Below are 20,922 nucleotides of genomic sequence, written 5' to 3'. Positions count from 1 at the left end.
GTCAGGTGGCTTCAACAGCTCTTGTATTGTCTTCCATATTGCAAACATAGAGATGACCTCAAGTTCCTGGGAGGAGCCCGTGGATTCTGTGCAGACACTGTGCTCTTTCTTGGGTAGAAGGGATTCTGGCACCTGAGATCTGGGTATCTGTGGGGTTCCTGGAGCCCAGTTCCCTAGCCACTGAGCGACAGCTGTCCTGTGTTTAAGCTGTCTTCATGGCCCAGAGGGTGTCTGCTGGACGGAGACACTAGGCAGCCAGGAGGATGGTGTGACTCGGGATGAGTCTGGGAGTCCTGAGGATGGGGTAGAGGTGAGGCCAGTAGCTGTGGCATCACCCACCTCAGGCCTGCCTGCCAGGCGCTTGCAGCCCATTGGAGAGGCTAATAAGAAACAGGCTTTCTCAGGGCTGAGTGACACACTTGTGATCAGGGGAGCCCTGCATCCAGCTCATCCGTGGTGGTATCTCAGAGGAAATAACATTTGAAGTGGATAGAAAACCGTAAGTTTAAGTGTCCCATACAGGTCAGGAGGGCTAGGACTGTCTCAAGGGAAGTTGTGGTGTCTAGAAGAACTATTGTAGGTGTGAGCTCTACCCAGGGGGAAGGGTGGAGAGAAGATGAAAATTGTTTTATTTTTTGTTTGCATTGTCTTTTGTACTTGTTTTTGACACAGGGTCTCACTATGTAGTCCTGGCTAGCCTCAAACTTTCTACATAGACCAGGCTGGCCTCAAACTCAGAGAAATTTGCCTACTTCTGCCTCCTGAGTGCTTCCGTGATGTGTGTGTGTATATGTGTGTGTGTGTGTGTATGTGTGTGTCTGTGTGTGTGTATATGTGTGTGTGTCTGTGTGTGTCTGTATGTATGTGTGTATGTGTGTGTATATGTGTGTGTGTCTGTGTGTCTGTGTGTGTCTCTGTGTGTGTGTGTGTGTGTGTGTGTGTGTGTGTGTGTGTAGATTAGAGGACAACTTGCAGGAGTCTGTTCTCTGCCTCCACCATGTGGGAATCAAAATCAAGGGTTGGTGGCAAGCCCAATTTTACTGGCCCAACAAAATATTTTTTTTTGGTTTTTTTTCGAGACAGGGTTTCTCTGTATAGCCCTGGCTGTCCTGGAACTCACTCTGGAGACCAGGCTGGCCTCGAACTCAGAAATCCGCCTGCCTCTGCCTCCCAAGTGCTGGGATTAAAGGCGTGCGCCACCACCGCCCGGCCCAACAAAATATTTTAATATTTGGTAACTACCCTATGTAAATTGGTTGGGGCCTGGTGACTCTCTGTCTAAGCTTTGTTCTCATGAATACTAACAGTTCTCCTTCAAGTTCTCCTTACCTTAGGATCTCCAGATGGAGCACTAAGCGATTAAGTTGGTGCACACAATAGGTGTTCACAATAATGCCTCCTACTGAGATCTTATAACTACTCACTGAATAGAAATGATGTGTGAATTTACTTATGCCAAAGTGTTTATGAAGAGGCAAGCAGATGTGTTGGGAATTCTCTGAGGCCGTGGCCTGGGATGTAGTTTCTGATTTGCCGTGTGATCCTGGATAAGTCACCTAACTCGGAATTTAAGTTTCCTGTATGAAACCAGCCCAATAAAGCGTCCCTGGGGTTGTTGTGGGAACGAAAGGAACTCTTAATGTGTCCGGGCCATCAGTCCCTACCTCCCTTCCTTCCCCTCCCTCCTCAGCAAGCCCTGGTATTCATTTACCGCCCACCCCACCCCCAGCAACCCCGTCCCAGACCCCCATCCATCATCCTGTCCTTGGCGGAGGTTAAGTGGGTCCCTAAGCAGCGAATCCAAACTCCCCCAAAGCTTGGGCAGCACAATGCGGCCCGCTGTTAGTGAGTAGCCCGGCTGGCCCGCCGGATTGGATTTCAGCCGGGGCAGCCGGCGCTGGCGGATGCCCAGGCCAGCGGCAGGCAGGCTGGGGACATGGTGCAGGAGCTGGCGTCATGGGGACTCCTCCACCCGAGCCTGAGAAAACACAAGCATGCTCCAGGCAGGCAAGGGCCAGGAGCAGCATGACAGGCAAGAGGGCTACATAAGGATTTTACATTAGCAGGGTCCCCTTTCCTTGAGTCCAAGGGCCAAGCCAGCAATGCCGGGGAAACAGCGTGATGCCTGCTGGCAGGTTTCACACTAGGAAATCAGAACCTTCCAGGAGCTGGCTCAGGGTTTCTCCAGCATCGTCCCCCAACTGGCCTTACCCTGGGCCAACAGCCCTCTCATCCTCTATACAGAGGAGAGGTCTCTGGAAGGCTGGACAGGCTGGCCCGGCTTCAAATCCCAGCGCTGTGTGACTGCAGACAGGTCCCTGGGCCTCTCTGGGTTCAGTCTTCTCATTTCTATCATGGGCAAGGGCAGTGCCAGCTTCCAGAGTGTGAGAGGACCTGGCACTGAGGGCTCTGATGGAGGGAAGCCGTCATTCCCCATCCCTTTTGTGAAGCAATGTGGCCTGGTGGCTTCTGGGGTTGAACCAAAAAGATCCAATGTTGTCTTGCCTCTTGTTGAACTTGTAGGAGTCCTTGATGGCTCTTTGCCTCAGTTTTCCCATACATTTGCTGTGGAACAATAGAGAGATGTTACTAATGAAGTGCCTGCCAAAGGCGGCCTCCTCAGGCATTAGCCATTTTCCTTGTGGGTTCTTCATGTCCCTGTTCTTGGCACATGGCTCCGTGCAAGACAGGCTAGCATCCCTAGCACTCGGGAGGCTAAAGCCAGAGAACCATAAGTTTGAAGACCACCCAGCTACGTATCAAGTTCAAGGCCAGCCTAGGCTACCTAGTACGATGGTATCTCAAAAAGGAGGTTAGAAAACAAGCCAATAGACTTTGCACCCAACCTATCCCCACTCATTTTCTCAAAGCCCCATAGTGAGAAAGCTCAAGCAAGGGGCCTATTCGGCCCCATTTTATAGGTGAGAAAAATCAAGTCTCAAGAGAAGCAAAGAGATCAGCCTGTTGGTGGCCTTGAATTTACTCCCTGGTTCTTGGCCTCCTCTTAGAAGTCCTCATTTTGGCCACAGAAGGAGCCTTCTGGCTCCCAGCCACTGATGGCTGTGCCTGGCATCTCACCAGGCTGTGCAATGCCATCCAAGCCTAGATTCAAATGACCTCAGCCCCACCAATGCAGGCAGATACAGCAGGAGCTGTGAGCAGGGTACAGGACAGTGCATGTCACATGGGGCCCCTGGCAGGCTGACTGACTGGGCTGTGGGGAGCTGGAGCAAAGGCTTCTGGGTACAGCTACCAGAGGTCTATTCATCTTCAGCCTCAAGCACCTGCCACAGCTGGATCCCAGCTCCGACTTCATTCCCTATACCAGGGTTGCTCTCTTAGCTCACAGGTGTCAGGACAGGCCACATCGCACTCTCCAGGAGTCCTGCCTCCATGGCTCCCTGATGCCTATGACTCTGATCCAAACTCCTCAGGCCTACATTCAACGTCCTCTACATTCTAGCTTCTCCACGCATGGCGCCATTGCAGCGAGGTGTAACCTTGAACCCACTGCAAGGTGGTCACCTATTTTACCAGTGTCCAGATGCACCAGCTTGTCGCCCCTCCCCCGTGAGCCCCGTCTACCCAGCGCGGCTGCTACTTCCTCTGAGATGCTCTGCTGGTTCCGTAGCCAGAGCTGATTTTTCCCGTGTGTGATCCAGTTTTTCAGCCTGGACCAGCCACTCCGCTGCTTCTCACTGCCGTGAGTTCATCTGTCGGGCACGAGTCTGGGTGCTCCTTGAGGCAAGGACCCGTGGGTCGGTCTCCGCATCGAAGTCCTTGGCACAGGCTAAAGGAATCAATGTTCACTGAAGGACTGTGACTCTGCTCCTACCCCAGCCAGAGGGGGAACAGCCAAGGACAGCTGCCAGGAAGAAGCAGGGGAGTGAGCCAAGCTCACAGAGCAGGAAGGGCCAAGCATTCCAGGGAGAACATTCTGGAAGAGTCAAGTCATCAAGTCTCAGAGTCGTTGTGTCTTCAGCAAGCAGGCTAACTGGACCCTTGAGAGTGGAAAAGATGGCCCGTGGGATAACTAGCTTAGCTGGATGTCAGGGGCGTGGGGTGTGCGGACTGTCAGGTGAGCTAGGGCTCTATCCCGTAGTCTGTTAGGGTTGGTGGTGGGATGTGGGCTTTTAGATTTGCCACCAACTGCCCTGTGCAGATACAGCGTTTCCCCCACCCAGTGCCAGGCTCTCGGTGCGTAGGCTATAGTGAACAGGTAGATACAGGTCTCACTCAAATGAGGGTTCTAAGAGGGCTGACCACGTGGCCCAACCGGGAGAGTGCTTGCCTAGCAGGTACCAAGCACAGGTTTCAATCCACATGTTTTCAAACCACGTGTGATGGTACATGTCTATGGTCCCTGCACTTGGGAGTTGGAGACAGAAGGACTGGAGGGCAATGCTACATAACCAGTTTAAGGTCAGTCAGGGTCTGGTGAGACTCTGTCTCAAAAATCATGGGGGCTCCTGGAGATATCACGTCACTCATGTTACATGATCCATTTATATGATGCAAAAAGTGAGGGTCAGAGAGGAGAGTACTTCCCCGCCCTGACACTAGAAAGTGCTGAGACCAACGGTCTACCTGGGCCATCTGTGCCTCCTTCTCCTCCTGCTCACTCAGCTTGAGAACACACACACACACACACACACACCCCACATATACACACTCGCGTGTGCATAGATTTTTCTTGCTCTGTGCTGTCTCATTTTTGTGGCTACAGCCCTGGCATTTTAGAAATAACACAGATGTGGGGATGGACAGAAGGAGACTCATAAGTAAGGGGCTGCTTCTCCATCTCTGACATCAGCCCTCTCGTCAGTAAAGTGGGTCCCATGGAATGGACCCTGTAAGTTATCCCGAAATGGCGATGACCTTCAATATACCCTAAGTGCCTAAGGAACGTCCCTTCCTCATGTCCCTCAGACTCACACATGTCAGTGCAGATAGAGTCTAGAGAATTCCAACCCAACATGGGCTCAGGCAGAGCTGATGCGGTGGGTTGGGGAGCAGGGGGCATCCATCTACCTCAGCCTGGGAGCAGGGGCCCCCACGCAGCCACCTCCCATCGGCCTGATGCTAACGACTTCAGTGTGTCTCCCCTTTTAGCTCAAATATTTCTGAAATGCATACTGCTCATTCACACGTAGCCGGAGGGGCCGGCGGGCCTCCCCAGCCTGTGCAATCAGGGCCTCCTGATTGCTTTCTTCTGTGCAGTCTCCAGGAAGCAGAGGGGGTGCGGCACATCAGGGCTGGGGCCAACGCCACTCCCGTGGCCCAGACCCTGTTTTCTCCAGAGGAACACTCTGGCTCCAGTTTTTGCCTGATGCGGAGAGTTTGTGTGGCCTCACTTTCCCCATAGATCCGTTGGGGTCTTTGTTGTTCCCCTTTTGTTTGTAATGGCACTTCAGTTGGTCAAGGCCTGATAAGTGGAGATGTGGGGCAGATGTGTCAGGCAAGAGACGAGCAGGTGAGGATGGGGGCTGTTGGGCATGGTCCTGCACAGGGGCTTGGCAAGCTGCTGCCCTTCAGCGGGCAACCCTGCTCCTACCTAGGCCCAGCACTCAGAGCTCAGCCGCCAGCAGTGTCACCCAGCTGGCTCTGCGTCCCCCGGCTCCTCCATACCTCTGCCTCTGGTGTCCCACCTCCTGGTACTTTGTCATAGTTTTTGTCAACTTGACACAAACCTCATCATACTTGGGGAGAGGGAATCTTAGTTGAGGGATTGTTTTCATCAAGTTGGCCGGTAGGCATGTTTGTGGAGCATTTTTTTTTTGATTGGTAATTCTCGTGGGAGGACCTTGCCCACTGTGGGTGGTGTCATCCCTAGGCTATGGGAAAGGTCGCTGGCCACACCAGTAAGTAGCATTTTCCGTGGTCTTATTTAGTTCCTGCTTTCAGGTTCCTGCCTTGAGTTCCTACTTGACTTCCCCTCGTGATGGACTGTAAGCCAAATAAAACCTTTCTTCCACAAGGTTGGTTTTGGTCAGTCTTTGTTTTGTGTGTGTGTGTGTGTGTGTGTGTGTGTGTGTGTGTGTGTGTGTGTGTGGTTTTTTGAGACAGGGTTTCTCTGCGTAGCCCTGGCTGTCCAGGAATTCACTCTGTAGACCAGGCTGGCCTCGAACTCAGAAATCTGCCTGCCTCTGCCTCCCAAGTGCTGAGATTAAAGGCATGTGCCACCACCACCTGGCTGGTCAGTCTTTTATCATAGCAACAGAAGCAAGGCCGCCCACCCACGGCCCCACCCAGAATTGGCTGGCTCCCTCCTAATTGGTTCTCAAGCCTCCACTGGGTTTCACTTCTTCCAGGAAGCCATCCCCACAACCCATGGCATACCTCACACATTCTGAGCTGTGGTCCTCACCATATCCAGGTAGTGATTAATTATCTGTATAGAGTGGCAACGGGTCCCCGCCCCCTCCCCGTATGAAGAATTGCCGTCATCACCACGTGTGTAAGGATGAGGACTAAGGGAACCCAGTGGCCCCCAGAGTGTGGGCAGTGAGGTGGTGTTAGGTGACCCACAGACAGACCTTGGATTTGCAGTTCTCACATCTCGTTTCCCTCTTCTAACGCCAACGATACTGATTTTTCCATTTCTAATAATGAGATCTTTTTTTCCTCTTTAAAATGCACTTAAAAAAAAAAGTTAACTGGAAGGAAAATAGTAAATGAATCATAGCCGTCCTAGCTTAGGTTGGAGGTGGGAAGGCCAAAGTCACGTCTGCGTGACAGGCTCCAGCTTGCAAGGCTGATGGGGTAGACTCTGGCAAGGTGAGTGAAGGGACATCCTGTGTGCCACGCCCCATCCTGGGTCCTGAGAACCCAGCACCCACCCGTCGGGGGTGCCCAGGCTAATGAGAGAGGGTGGCAGACAAGGAAAGCTGCCACCCTGGACTCCTGGCTTCCCTCAGTGCCCTGAGTGGCAGAGAAGTGGGGTGAGCGGGCTCAAGAGGGCTTTGCTCAAAGGTGACCTGACTTGGGGATATCATGGGGGCAGATGAAGGAGATGAAGAAGGAGAGGGGCTGTGGGAAGAATGTGCTACACAGCCTGTGCTCCTCCAGTGCAGCTTACCAGAGGAATAGGTAGGCACCCTGGCAAGCTCATGCACCTTTGCTGGCCTCAGTTTCCCTGTTTGTGAAAAGGTGCAATATCGAGGATCTCTTGGCATTGTGCAGATATGAGTGAGTTTTTGGTTATTTTGTTTTAATGGCTTTCTTTTTAAAATTGCATTTATTTGGAGAGAGAGAGAGAGAGAGAGAGAGAGAGAGAGAGGAGGGAGAGAGAAAGAGAGAGAGCACCATGATGCATATGTGGAAGTCAAGGGATAACTTTTGGGAGCTGTTTTTTATCTCCTTCTACCATATGTGTCCCCCGGAATTGAATTCAGGGTGTCAGACTTGATAGCAAGTACTCTCACTGCTGAGCCATCTCACTAACCTGTGGCTATTTTGAATGAAACAGGGTCTCTAGTAACTCAGGCTAGCCTGGAGTATATCATGCAACTGAAGATGGCCTTGAACTCCTGCTGGAATTAAGGCATGCCCGTGACCTTGCCGGGGTCTCCGTGAACTTTAGCTCTCTCTCCCTTGGCAGACATTGGCATTAAAGAGCTGTTTGGATGTTATGAGAGGCAACGCTGTTATGAGAATTTAGGGTTGGTGCCCTGAGCCCAAGCAGTTGCCTGGGGCAAGAGCTATGATTTCCAGATTTCCTGTGGATGGAGCCTGACTTCTCTGACTGGTTTCAGTAGAACAAAGAAGCTAGGCTATCCCGGGGACGAAGCCTTCGATGGAGCGGGAAGGGGTCCTTGGAGGCTGTGGCTGTCCAGTGAGGGCTGATGCTTGTGAGATGTTAGCAAGCTTTGTTGTCCCCTCTGGGGTCGCAGAGCTAGGCACACAGCCCTGGAGGCCTCTGGATTCCCCTCTGTTTCTAAGAGGCCAGCCTCTGAGGTGAGCATGCATGGCACTGGATGGCTGTGGAAGTCCCATGCTACACCTGAGTCAGTAGTTGGTGCGTTGAGAGGACCTACTGTGTGTGGACTCTGGCTGATGTACTCCCCTTGTGGTTACTCTCTGTCTATACCCGGAAGGAATTCAGTGAGGAAAATGGAGCTTTGAAAAGCTGGAGTTTAGCAGGGTTTAGTTCCACGTGCCTATAATTCAAGCTCCTTGAGAGCCCAAGGCAGGAGTTCAAGTTCAAGGCCAGCCTGGGAAATTACTGCAAAAACATATTAGGCTGCGGATATAACTTAGTAGCAAAATGCTTACCTAGCATGTTTGAAAGCCCTGGGTTCAACCAGAGAGAGAGAGAGAGAGAGAGAGAGAGAGAGAGAGAGAGAGAGGTTGCAAGGCTAGCAAGAAAGAGAACCTATGTTAAAAGTGAGATAAGACCAAGCATGGTGGTGTATACCTGTATTCCTAGAGTCAGAGGGAGGAACATTGCTGTAAATTCTAGGTCAGCCTGAACGATATCGTGAGTTCTTTTTTTTTTTTTCACATATTACATTAAAATATTTTATTTAGTGTGCATGCGATACACACACGCACACACGCACACCCCATGACTTACATAAGAGAGTCAGAGGACAACTTCTTGCAGAAGTCAGTTTTCTCCTCCTATCATGAGGTCCTGGGGACCACACTCAGATGGTCGTCAGGCTTACACACACACACACACACAAACACACACACACACACACACACACACACACACACGCCCCATGATTTACATAAGAGAGTCAGAGGACAACTTCTCGCAGAAGTCAGTTTTCTCCTCCTATCATGTGGTCCTGGGGATGCACACTATCATGTGGGGACCACACTCAGATGGTCGTCAGGCTTGGTAGTGAGTCCTTTTCCCAACTGAGCCTCCTTGCTGGCCCCATATTGAGTTCTAAGTCAGCCAGGACAAACGAGATCCTGTCACACACACACACACAAAAACAAAACAGGAAGACGTCGAGGTCCCTGCCCTTCTCACCCCACTTTCACAGGCAAAGGGAAAGGAGACATGAGAGTTAAAAGGCCAAGGTGGCTTTGGGGGAGGCCAGCCCTTTGCCTCCTCCCGCTGGAGCTCAGGGAGGCACAGTTTCCAGAAAGCTGGCTTAAGGCAAAACCTACAGGAGAGAGGAAGAGTCAAGACCCCACTCCCTGTACCTTTCCTCCCTCCTAGTTCTTCCCTGGGAAGCATTGCCTTCCTTCTTCTAGCTGTTTCCCACCCAGCTTGGCCAGTGTGTGGATAGGTGTGGCGGGAGGAAGACAGAGACCAGGGCTCCTTGAGGAGCCTGATTTAAGCCCTGACCTTTACAGCGTACCGTGTGGTGTGTCACTTCTACCCCCTGGGTCCGAGTTTTCCAGCATTACATCCCAGCCCTGCCTCCTCTAAGCCATAGAATCTTCTAGTGCTTTTTCCTTAGGGTCAGCCCAGGAATCTAGCCAAGGGGTGGGGCCACCTGCTTGGCGGGCTGGCCTCCCATCCGACCCCACTGTGTCCCAGGAGAGGCTCCCTTCTCCCTGCCCCCAGCAGCTGCTTACAGGGCCCAGGCCGAGAGCCCAGCTTGGCGCGTCTCTGGCTGAGTCCGATGAGAGAAAACAGGTTAAAAGTTCAGCCCTTGTTCTCTCCAGGAAGAAGAATCTGTAGCATTCCGAGTGTGAAAAGGAACCTTCTTTCAGCTCCAAAGCTGCACAATGGAACTTCCCCCCAATTTGCCATCAAAAGGATGCCCTTGGCACTGGCTCCCACTGTCCCTGGCACCCCCTCCCCATCACCCCCTCTCAAGCGCAAAAGGACACAGTGACCACAAACTCAAGCCCCGGGGGGTCATGAGGCGCTTCTGCAGCTTCTCTTGTCAGCTCAGAGGTCTGGCTGGCTGGGGTCGCCCCACCTAGACGCCTAGACACTCCTCTCTTTCCCGCCCTCCATCAACACCTCCCTGTCATAGTTCACACCCTCTTTACCTCCTTTTGGATTGTTTGGATGGTCTCTGCTGCCTGGACAGAGCCTGGTCTCCTGGCCCTGGTGCATCTACCACAGACCAAAGGACTAGCTGTTTTAAGTGCTTAGAAATATAGACGGTAAAAGGCAAGACACCTGTGTGTCTCTTGTGCAGTCTTTAGGAAGTCCCTTCTGCCTGTGTTCTAGATCCCCTCTTTCCAAAATAAGCCTACTGGGCAAGACCAGGCAAGCAGCTCAAATGGTCTTTTTTTCATTTCCTGGAATGCTATGGAAGAAGTAACTAGTGGCCATAGAGTGCAGAGATTGATTAGTGATGCCTGCAGTGGTTATAGAGATGGCCACATAATGCGGGTATTGGATAATGATGCCTGTACCAGGCACAAAATTAAAGTATAGTAAAGTGTGCTTCCTATCATAGGTGGTATGGAGCCGTGAGCTTCTAGACCTCACAGTCACTTATACTAATCTCTATCTTCAGGCTATGAGCTGCTCCATAGTTGGGTGATTTTTTTAAAAAAACAATTATGCATTATTAGTATATGTGTGTACACGGGTACACATGATCCAGGTGAACCCATGCCACTACACATGTGTAAATGTTAGAGGACAATTTTACAGAGTCAGCTCTTTGCTTCTGCCCTCTTGTGGGATCCAGAGGCTGAATTCAGGTCCTATTTTTCTCTTTTGGAGTACCCAGGCCAGTTCCTGGTACAAGACGGACATGGAGATATATCTGTTCAGTGAACAGTTGAGAGCATCCGTGTAAATCCATTCAGTGTGCTACAGTTCCGTTCCGTTTTGAGAGCCTGTTGTTAGGAAAGGACGACACGGGAAGGCTTTTGCCCCTGACCTGGGGTTAGCAGGATCTCCAGGGCCCCTGGGTCTCCTTCCCTTTAAACTATATGTCTTCTTCCCACACGTTACTGGTCTGAGTCTCTGGAACCCGAGGACAAGGGACAAGCACACTCCGATGCCTGCTCTTAGTGCCCTCTTCGGGGCTTGATCCTGGGGTAGAGTTGGCTGAGGACTGGAGGAGGGAGTCCAAGGATGGAGACATTGTGTACAGAATATTCCTTAGTTCCTGAAGAAGTGGGAAGGGTACCTACAGAGTGTGTGTCCAGAGGCCATTAAGGCAAATGATGGGTCCCCAGAGGCTGAAGAGGGAGTCCTTCCAAGACTGGCATTCCAGTGTTTGAGAATTTGATACAAGTTGAAAAGCAAATAGACACTTGCATTTTGACATAAAAATTTGAGGGTGTCGGGCAGTGGTGGCGCATGCCTTTAATCCCAGCACTTGGGAGGCAGAGGGAGGCGGATTTCTGAGTTCGAGGCCAGCCTGGTCTACAGAGTGAGTTCCAGGACAGCCAGGGCTGCACAGAGAAACCCTGTCTTGAAAAAACAAAAACAAAAACAAAACTTGAGAGATTGGTGGTAGATTCTCTGGAACCCATGGGAGAGAACTCTAGATTAAGACCTTTCACCAGGCCAAGTGGTGGTAGCACACACACCTTTAATTCCAGCACTTGGGAGGTAGGGGCAGGTACTCTGAGTTTGAGGCCAGCCGGGTCTACAGAGCAAGTTCCAGGGTAGCCAGGGCTACGCAGAGAAATCTTGTCTAGAAAACATTCAAACAAACAACCCAACATAACAACAACAACAAAACCCACTCCACCAGGAACGGAAGGGCAAGGTAGTTCCTGGGTTAGTGAGATGTGATTAGTTGGGGTGGGGTGAGGTGGGGGAGATGACCACAGAGAGGTGCATAACAGAAGTGGAGTCCCAGGATTGCCTCGGCTCTTGGAGTAGCAGGGAGCGGGGAGCAGAGAGGCTGGGTTTGCAGGACAAGTGGCCTGGAGGATTAGAGGAAGCTCTGTACGAACAAACCCTGAAGGGCGCGACCCCAGGGTTCGCAGAGTGACTGAGACCACAGAGTGGTGACTCTCTGCTCTTCCCACAGAAACCCTGATGGACTCTACTACAGCGACGGCTGAGCTGGGCTGGATGGTACATCCCCCATCAGGGGTGAGTTCTGGTCCCTCAAACCCTGCTTGGCTGGCTTCCCAGCATGCTCCAGAGTGTGTTGATTGATGCCTTGAACATCCTCTCATACCCCAGGCCTTTTCCTCTCTTAAGGGCTGGGCCTCTCACATCTCACCCTCCCCATCCCTATCCTGGGTGGAGTACCCGTTTCCATGACAACAGGGGGGCATTTTGGCCTTTATCCTGTAGAATTTCCCTGGGGGAGGCTGAGAAGTAGGTACTCACATGGCAGGCCCATTTCAGAAGAGGGAAGTATTTCCCTTGAGATTCCGTTCTGGGTCAGAGACCACGCCAAATACCTCTTACATGCCATCTCCAATACTGAAGCTTGGAGAGATAGAGCCACCTGCCAGGGCCTGATAACTACTAATGAAGGGCTCAGGGTTGCTTGGTGTGATTTGGGTTTTTGGTACTTGGGGTTCAGACCTGAGGCCTCATACATTCTACCACTGAAATTTACCCCCAAGCTGGGCTCAAGTTTATATTAGGGACCAAGTTCTCACCACCCTAACTCTGAATCCCTATAAGACAAGATCCCTTGGGTATATACATCTCTGGGTTCTTTTATGTCTGTTTTGAGAAAGGGTCTCATGTATCACAGGCTAGCTGCAAACTAGCCATGTAGCTAAGGATATGACAATGAACTTCTGTCCTCCTGCCTTCACTTCCCGGATGTCGTGATTACAGGTAGGCACCACCACGATGATCACTTCTGTTCAGTGCTGGGCATGGGACCCGAGTCTTGTGTATGCTAGGCAAGCACTCTAGTGACTGAGCTCCATCCCCAGCCCATCCCTGAGTTCTTATTGCATCTTTTGGGTAGGATCTAAGCCCATGTCTACACAATTCTGAGTATCCTGAGAGAAAGATGAGACTAGACAGTCCTTCTCTCTCCCTAGCATTGTCTCAGTTCCTCCTGTTACCTGAGACCATGGATAGTCCCTTTGCCTCTCTGACTCACTCTGGTTTCTGTACCTGTGAAGTGGTGGTCTTCCCCAGTGTTACAGTAAGGTTCCCCCAAAGCATCTAATACTGAGGCTGGCATGGGTTAGCTCCCAATAGAGAATAGCTATAGTAATTATCACCATCAGCATCAGCATCAGCATCAATTTTAATAATCACTCCACCTATCCCGTGGTCTCTGGGGAGGCCCCAGACTCGACAGCCCATCCCCCCTGTCCACTCCAGTCTTCTAAGGGGACTCAGCTGCAGCCCTGGGGATCCATACTCCCCCCTCAGGCCTCGCTCTCAATAGGCAGGGCCTCAGGGTCAAGCTTCTTTCTGTGGCTCTTTCTTGTCACCAATTTTCCATCTGCGAAGGCTGCTGGGCCCACAGCCCCACCCTGCCAGTAATGAGGCCAGGCTGGGCTGCAGGGCCCCCGGACGCAATTATTTGGGGTGTTTGGGCTGCAGGGCCTCCGCATGTTAATTAGAGAGAGGGGAGAAAGGCAGAGTGCTCTAATTAAGTGCTCTAATTAAGTTCTGAGGAAGAGCAGCGGTTGTAACAAGGGGCTGACTTTGTCACATGGTGCCACCAGAAAGAAAAAAAAAATTAAATGTGATGTAGGGAGCTTCAAAATTGCCACTGAGGCCAGGCCTGCAGGCTCTGGCTTCCCCACTTACATGCACCTTTTCACCACATCTCTCCAAGTCCTGCACGGTACGGTCAGCCACCAACATCTCCATGATCATCTGCCAGTCCCACAGTCGCATTTAGCAAATGGGGAAATCAAGGCCCAGAGAGGAGAAAGGAATTGCCCAAGCACAGGCAACAAGTGAAGTGTGCTTATTCTGAAGCCGTATGAGCAAGCCTGCACACAGGAGCAGGACGCGATGGCTTGAGTCACGTGACCTCACCTGTTCAGTCTCACCTCCCCCCTTCTGCAAAATGGTTCTCACATGCTATGTGTGAGGATTGTGACAAGGAAAGAAACCTTGTGAAGGCTCTAGCCTCAGGCCTAGCCTGGATGGGCACAGAGGAAGAGAAGGAAGCTGCTCTCAGTAGGCACTCCAACCCACTGAGGAGACCAGACCAAGGAGGCAAGTGTTTCTTGTCCCCAGGGAGAGTCAATGAGCACAAACACAGGAGGCTTCGGGCAGCTGCTGTAACAGGCTCCGGGTAACAAGGGTGTTTGAGGGCTGGGCAGAGCCCAGTGTGGCTCAGTGTCAGAGTGCTTGTGGAGCATGTACGAGCCCCAGGTTCCATCCTCAGGACCACGGGGGGGGGGGGCACTTGAGAGAGTCACAGAATTGGGCAGAGGCTCAGCCATGGGGAAGCCTGAGTCTACAGAAGTGTATCGGGGCTCCATGCTCTTTCTATCTGCTCTCAGGCAGTCCAGCCCACCCGCACAGCATGGAGACTTAGAGGTTCTGGCTGGTTAGTTATGGCTCAGGAAGGAAGGGACTCAGAGAGGTGTCTGAGCACCTTCTCCACACAGAGGGGGTGGTTAGCTCCTTCCAGGTACCAGGAAACACCAGTTCCCAGAGATTTCAATGGGTACAAGTCCCCAAGGGAAGCTGATGTACTGAGAACAGACGCTGGCTTCCTACCACCCTAGATCAGTGAGGGTATGTGCCATCTTCCTCTATCAGATTGGGAGTTTCCAAGGGGCAAAGGCTATATCTCTTTCACTGACAGGGAGCTCTCTGGGGTGGGGGGAGAGGCTCTGTCTCCTCAATCAAACAAATAGCCCCTATCCCATGCATGAAGCTGTCTTCTTGTATCAGAAAGAGCTCAGTCTGTTCAGGTCCCTTCTAAGGTCCTGCTGGTTAGATCCTCCTGAGCCCACCGTCTGTGATCCTTTGTCAGATTAGTGAACCCCTGACAGTCAGAGCCACATAGCCCATGAGGACTAGGAAATACCAAAAACAGAGCATATACCTTTAAACCATCAGATTGGCATGGTACTCATAGACTGAGAATTTCTCATCAAGATTGTGTCTCCTCCACCTGGTGGAAACACCTCCCCATCATCAGTCTTTAATGCCCCTCTCCTACCCCTAGCCACTTCAGATGGTATTTGGTATTTTCCGCTGTGGCTAAGTACCACCTCCCCGATCTGACTAGCATTTCTCCCGCAGTGGGAAGAGGTGAGCGGCTACGATGAGAACATGAACACTATCCGTACATACCAGGTGTGCAATGTCTTTGAGTCAAGCCAGAACAACTGGCTGAGGACCAAATTCATCCGGCGCCGCGGCGCCCACCGCATCCACGTGGAGATGAAGTTCTCGGTGCGAGACTGTAGCAGCATTCCCAGTGTGCCCGGCTCCTGCAAGGAGACCTTCAACCTCTACTACTATGAGGCTGATTTTGACTTAGCCACCAAGACCTTTCCTAACTGGATGGAGAATCCGTGGGTGAAGGTTGACACCATTGCGGCCGATGAGAGTTTCTCCCAGGTGGACCTGGGTGGCCGCGTCATGAAAATCAACACTGAGGTGCGAAGCTTCGGTCCCGTGTCCCGCAATGGTTTCTACCTGGCCTTCCAGGACTACGGTGGTTGTATGTCCCTCATCGCTGTGCGAGTGTTCTACCGGAAGTGCCCCCGGGTCATCCAGAATGGTGCCATCTTCCAGGAGACACTGTCGGGGGCTGAGAGCACTTCACTGGTGGCAGCTCGGGGCAGCTGCATCGCCAATGCTGAAGAAGTGGACGTGCCCATCAAACTCTACTGTAACGGGGACGGCGAGTGGCTGGTGCCCATCGGCCGCTGCATGTGCAAGGCCGGCTTCGAGGCTGTGGAGAATGGCACGGTTTGCCGAGGTAAGGGGCCGTGGGGCAGGGCCCTGCAGATGTGTGGTGATAGACCAGGCTGCAGCCTCGGCCTGATTGACAAGGCTGGAGGTGTGGGGTAACCCTGAGGGTTTCCATGGCTGGCTCTGCAAGCCTCCTCATATAGCACTTCCTGGATAATGGTTTGTGTTTGTAGAACAGGTATACCGATGTCCTGGGCACTAAGAGACTACGGGAACCTTGTTTTAATTATCGTATGATTATTTAGTATGGTCAATGGTGGGTTTTTTTTTCCTTATTCATTTGTGGGTTTTCTGTTTAAGAAAAGAAATAAGTCATGTGGAGTGACTTTTAGATGTAAGCATCCACTGAGCTTGTTCTGGTCTGCAGAGGCCAGGCTGAGCTGAAGCAACAAGACAATAATGCTTATTTCTCCTCCATGCTGCATGGCCGTGATGGGTCAGGCCATGATGGGTCAGTCGGAGCTTCCTTCCCCTGGGAGCTCAGTGATGGAGGAGCTGCTGTTTGGAATGTTACCGTCATCACCACAACCTGAGGGGGAGAGTGTGGGAGCTGCAAACAGGTCCCAATACGGCCACCTGAAATAACCCGCACCTCTCTGCTCTCTGCTCATTCCAAAGGCCAACATAGGTCCATGGTCACTTGCCATTCAGAGATTGAGACAGGCACCTCAGTGACCCAGCACACCTCAGGGTGAACTATTTTTTTACCATGTACCAAACATGTATAGGACGCAATTCACATGAAACCGTTGAAGGCAAGTGCTGTTTTCTGAGAAGGGAATGGAGGCTCAGGAAGGTCACACAGTTATCAGGAGATAGAAGAGTCTCACTCGGGCAATATGGCTCCAGATCCCATCCTTGGAACCACCAGGAGCAGCTGGTTCATCTAGGGAAACGTGGTCGTAAACAACAGTGCAGGGGATGCTTACACAGGACAAAGGATCATTAAGATGATCTGCAAGCGCAAGAGGTTAGTTTGCAGAAGTATCTCGCGGTGAGAAGAGGGCGGTAAAGGCAGTTAAAACCTGCTACCAATGGCAGCCCTGCCCCTTCTTAACCCAGTGACCTTGGCCAAGTGCAAAGCCATCTCTCGTAGGATGGTGTGGAAAGTCAAGAACTTGAGATGTGTAAAATGCTTATCACTGATTCTGTCGTAGGAAGCGCATAACAGATGTCCGCTAAATTTGTTGGTGTATGCAAAGCTGGCCAAACTGTGCTCAGTGGTTGTTACATAGGAGATTGGAGAACTACGGTGTCATTTCTCACTGGAATATGAGGTGGAGTGCTGGGATGTCCCCCATGCCAGGCTGAGGGGAGCTTAGATTGTGTATAAAACCAGGGGATGTTTCCCTGGAAATGCAAATAGGAGCCTCTGGTAAAAATCGCCCTTTCTAAGTTTCTCCCTCCATCATTTCCTGCCTTGGTTTTCCTCTCTGTAGCCCCGGCTGTCCTGATCTCTCTGTAGACCCGGTTGGCCTCGAACTCAGAGATCTGCCTGCCCATGCCCAGCTAGGTAGTGTTCTCTTGATCCTGGAGGGGTGACTAGGATTGTACAGGGAATATTTTATGTATTATATGGTTGCATCACCTGACAATCAAAAAAAAAAAAACTATAACCTATAGGAAAGGGTAGAATAGAAGGTGGGACATCCGGGAGGCAGAAAGTATTCAAGGATAGAGCCAGGCATGGGAGATTTGCCTGGAAAGATGAGACGAGATAAACGCTTGGTACCTGAGCACAGTTATCCAGCCACGTGGCAGAATGTCGATTAGAGTAGATGGGTTAGAGTAAGTTACATCTAGTCAGAGAAGAGCCTAACCAGCTATACAGCCAAGGTAATCTATTCTGAGTCTGCGTCTTATTTCTGGGAGCATGGACCTAGGAGGAAGAACCAGAACCAAATATCTACAGAAGGATGAAGGCAAGGATTTTCTTTGGGAAGCAGCCACAGCAGTCCCAGAGATGGTTGCTCTGTGTGCTGGGATGTCACCGTGCTAAGTGACAAAGAGTGAAGCCAATGCGTGCTTCCCCAAGACAGTGATGGGATAGAAAGGCAGGTCAGGGCTACCGGAAAGTTCCACTTCCCAGGAAAGAAATGGAGAAGTGAGGGAAAGGACGTGTGTGTGTGTGTGTGTGTGTGTGTGTGTGTGTGTGTGTGTGTAAGGCAACACATTCTGTTGTATTATTGTTTTTATTTGTATGTATGGGTATTTTGCCTGCATGTATATCTATGCACTGTATGTGTGCCTAACACCCAAAGAGTCCAGAAGAGGGCACCAGCCCCAGGAATTAGAGGTACAGTTGTGAACAGCGGGGTGGGTGCTGGGAACTAAACTAGGTCCTCTGCAAGAGAAACTAGTGCTCTTAACCACTGAGCCACCTTTCCAGACTCGTTGTATCTTTTTTTTTTTAAATTCATATTTGTTTTTTTTTCTTTTTTTTTTTTAAAGATTTATTTATTTATTATATGTAAGTACACTGTAGCTGTCTTCAGACGCACCAGATGAGGGCGTCTGATCTCATTATGGGTGGTTGTGAGCCACCATGTGGTTGCTGGGATTTGAACTCATGACCTTCCGAAGAGCAGTCGGTGCTCTTCCCCACTGAGCCATCTCACCAGCCCTTGTTTTTTTTTTTTTAAGGTATTAAAGTTGACCCAGGATCTCACATATGCTAGGCAAGCCCTTTGTACCTGAGCTATATCCCCAGCACACAAGTTCAGTTTTATACCCTTGGAAAGAATACAGCCTTGGATGACAGCAGAAATGGGGCGGGGATACAGAACTTGCAATCCAGAAACCAATTGCTCATGATGGTTGTTTATTCATTCATCAAACTCTCCCAGACCTTGTGCTGAGCCTCAGACAAGTCAGAGGGGAATGCAGCTTCAGCCTCATCCTCTGGGGCTCACAGTTCTTGGAGAGAACAGACTTGTTATGAACAAGACTAGAGACAGAGGCCCAGCACTTGATCTCATTGTACTGCTTATGCAGGTGGGTACTGGAAGGGTTAGGACATGACAGAGGGTGTCAGAGAGGAGCCTGGGAAGAGAGAGAGAGATTGGACAGGGGACCCAAAACTTCCGGAGGATGAATCCGCATGGATAAAGCCCTGAGGACATGAGTCAGCTGGGCCCTTTGCAGGCATGGGTAATCTAGGCAGGACTGAGGGGTTCAGGGGGATATGGGGGGAACTGCCCTCTGAGGGTGCTCAGCCAAGGAGATGGCTTCACCTATCTAATGCTGCCTAGCAGAACCTCCCAGGGCTCAGCAGGCTGCAGTCAGCAGTGACTACTGAGGGGCAGAAGTGGTCCAGCTGTGACCTCTGCCTGACACCAGCTACGGCTGTAGAGTCATCCCTTACTGTCCAGGGAGGGTCCTTCTGCCTTGATCCGTCCTGAGATTGTCACCCAGCCTCTCATGTGCATATAGGTTCACCCAGAGAAAAGACCCAAGACAAAAGTAGTGTTGGAGTGCACATGTATGTGTGTGTGTGTGTATGTGTGTGTGTGTGTGTGTGTGTGTGTACACTAATGCACATGAGCATGCATGAGTGTTCAGGCCAGAGGACAACCTCAGGTATGGAAACCGCCTTTAAGACAGGATCTCTGGGGGCTGGCGGGACGGCCCAGCAGGTAAGAGTACTGACTGCTCTACAAAAGGTCCTGAGTTCAAATCCCAGCAATCACATGGTGGCTCACAACCACCCGTAATGAGATCTGATGCCCTCTTCTGGTGTGTCTGAAGATAGCTACAGTGTACTTAATAATAAATAAATCTTTTTAAAAAAAAAAAAAGACAGGATCTCTGAACTGGCCTGGAGCTGGCCAGTTGGGTTAGCCTGTAGGTGTAGCTGCCACCTGTGGTGTGGTAGGCAGGGCAGGGTGGCTCACGCTGGAGCGACAAGCCAGTGTTCACTGATTCTTTACTTCAAGGATTGTTGGCTTCTCTTGTGGACCAGAAACAGCTGGCAAATTGCTGAGAACACAGGTGTCCAGGTTTGGTTCCAATCTCTCCCCTGGTCAAGTGGCTCTGAGGCAAGCCGCCTTCATATTCTGTCCTAAGACTGCTCAGACACACAAGGGGATATAGCACCTAGATAGACTTGGATGATGGATATCCACAGCAAGTGGATAGAACATACTGGGGTTGCTGAAGGTGGAGAAGATGAGCTCAAACCTAGCCCCGCCCCTGCCCTAAGAGCCTCAACGGAAGAGGGGAAGAGGACTCAGAGAAGATCCTCCCATAAGTTGAGCATGATGTGGGAAAAGAAAAATCTCTCCCCTTTTCTTCACATTGACTTGAGGAAATGAGCCTAGACCCTCTCTTCCTGGCTGGTGGGCAATAGGTGGCTCCTCTTGAGTCATTGCCACCGCCCTAGGGTATACGTGGCACCTAACAGAGGAAATCTATTACTCTAGCATCGAGTTCCTTATAAAACTAAGAGGTAAGTGGGTTCAGTCTTTTTCCAGCGCCTGTGGTACGCAGGGCATACTGAGGAAGCCAGCCATTACTCTCTGTATACCATAAAGCCCTTTAGCAAACAAGGGTTGAGTACCTACGGTGGGTCAAGTGCATAACCGTCACCTGGGCCACACAGAAGTGAGCCACACAGACCCCAACAGAGTTTAGAACCCTCCATCTTCCCAGCACTTAGCTAGAACTTAGTCTGGGTAGGAAGATGGGGATGAGGAATGGGAAAGGGAAAGGTTAATGAACAGATTGGTCAGTTTGGAATGAGTACAGGAGATATCCCGGATGATGATGGCGGCGATCCGCAAAACACCCACCCCACGTAGGCTTCTCGGATGTTGCTTGAGCTGCTGCAGGCCTTCCCAAGAGGGCCAGGAAGACCATCCCAAACTGAGGGTACCAGAAAAACTCTGATGTTGGGGACTGAGGATGTAGCTCAGGTGGTAGAGCACTTGCCTAGTGTGTACTGAGTTCCCAGACTGATCATAGTGGGGCATACCTCGAATCCCAGCACTCAGGAAGAGGGGCCAGGGAATCAGGAGTTTATGTTCATCTCTGAGTTGACCGGCATGGTAGCACACACCTTTTACCCCAGCACTTGGGACGCAGAGGAAAGTGGATCTCTGTGTGTTTGAAGCCAGCCTGGCCTACAGAGTGAGTTCCACAGAGGAGTATGTGGCGAGTAGACA

General features: G+C 51.2%; 1 protein-coding gene across 5 annotated transcripts in view; it reads left to right on the top strand.

The window, feature by feature from the left end:
- The window catches only part of Ephb2 (EPH receptor B2), a 183,812-nt gene that overhangs the window by 49,278 nt on the left and 113,612 nt on the right, over nucleotides 1-20,922 (top strand). For all 5 annotated transcript variants that reach the window (XM_031379116.1, XM_031379115.1, XM_031379114.1 and 2 more), the window contains exons 2-3: nucleotides 11,919-11,983; nucleotides 15,083-15,767. In XM_031379116.1, the coding sequence (XP_031234976.1) occupies nucleotides 11,919-11,983; nucleotides 15,083-15,767 (750 nt within the window). The remainder of the gene's footprint in view (nucleotides 1-11,918; nucleotides 11,984-15,082; nucleotides 15,768-20,922) is intronic.

This window comes from Mastomys coucha, unplaced genomic scaffold (assembly GCF_008632895.1).
Source record: "Mastomys coucha isolate ucsf_1 unplaced genomic scaffold, UCSF_Mcou_1 pScaffold18, whole genome shotgun sequence".
NCBI classification, from domain to species: Eukaryota; Metazoa; Chordata; class Mammalia; order Rodentia; family Muridae; genus Mastomys; species Mastomys coucha.
This window is presented reverse-complemented; position numbering and strand designations above follow the sequence as displayed.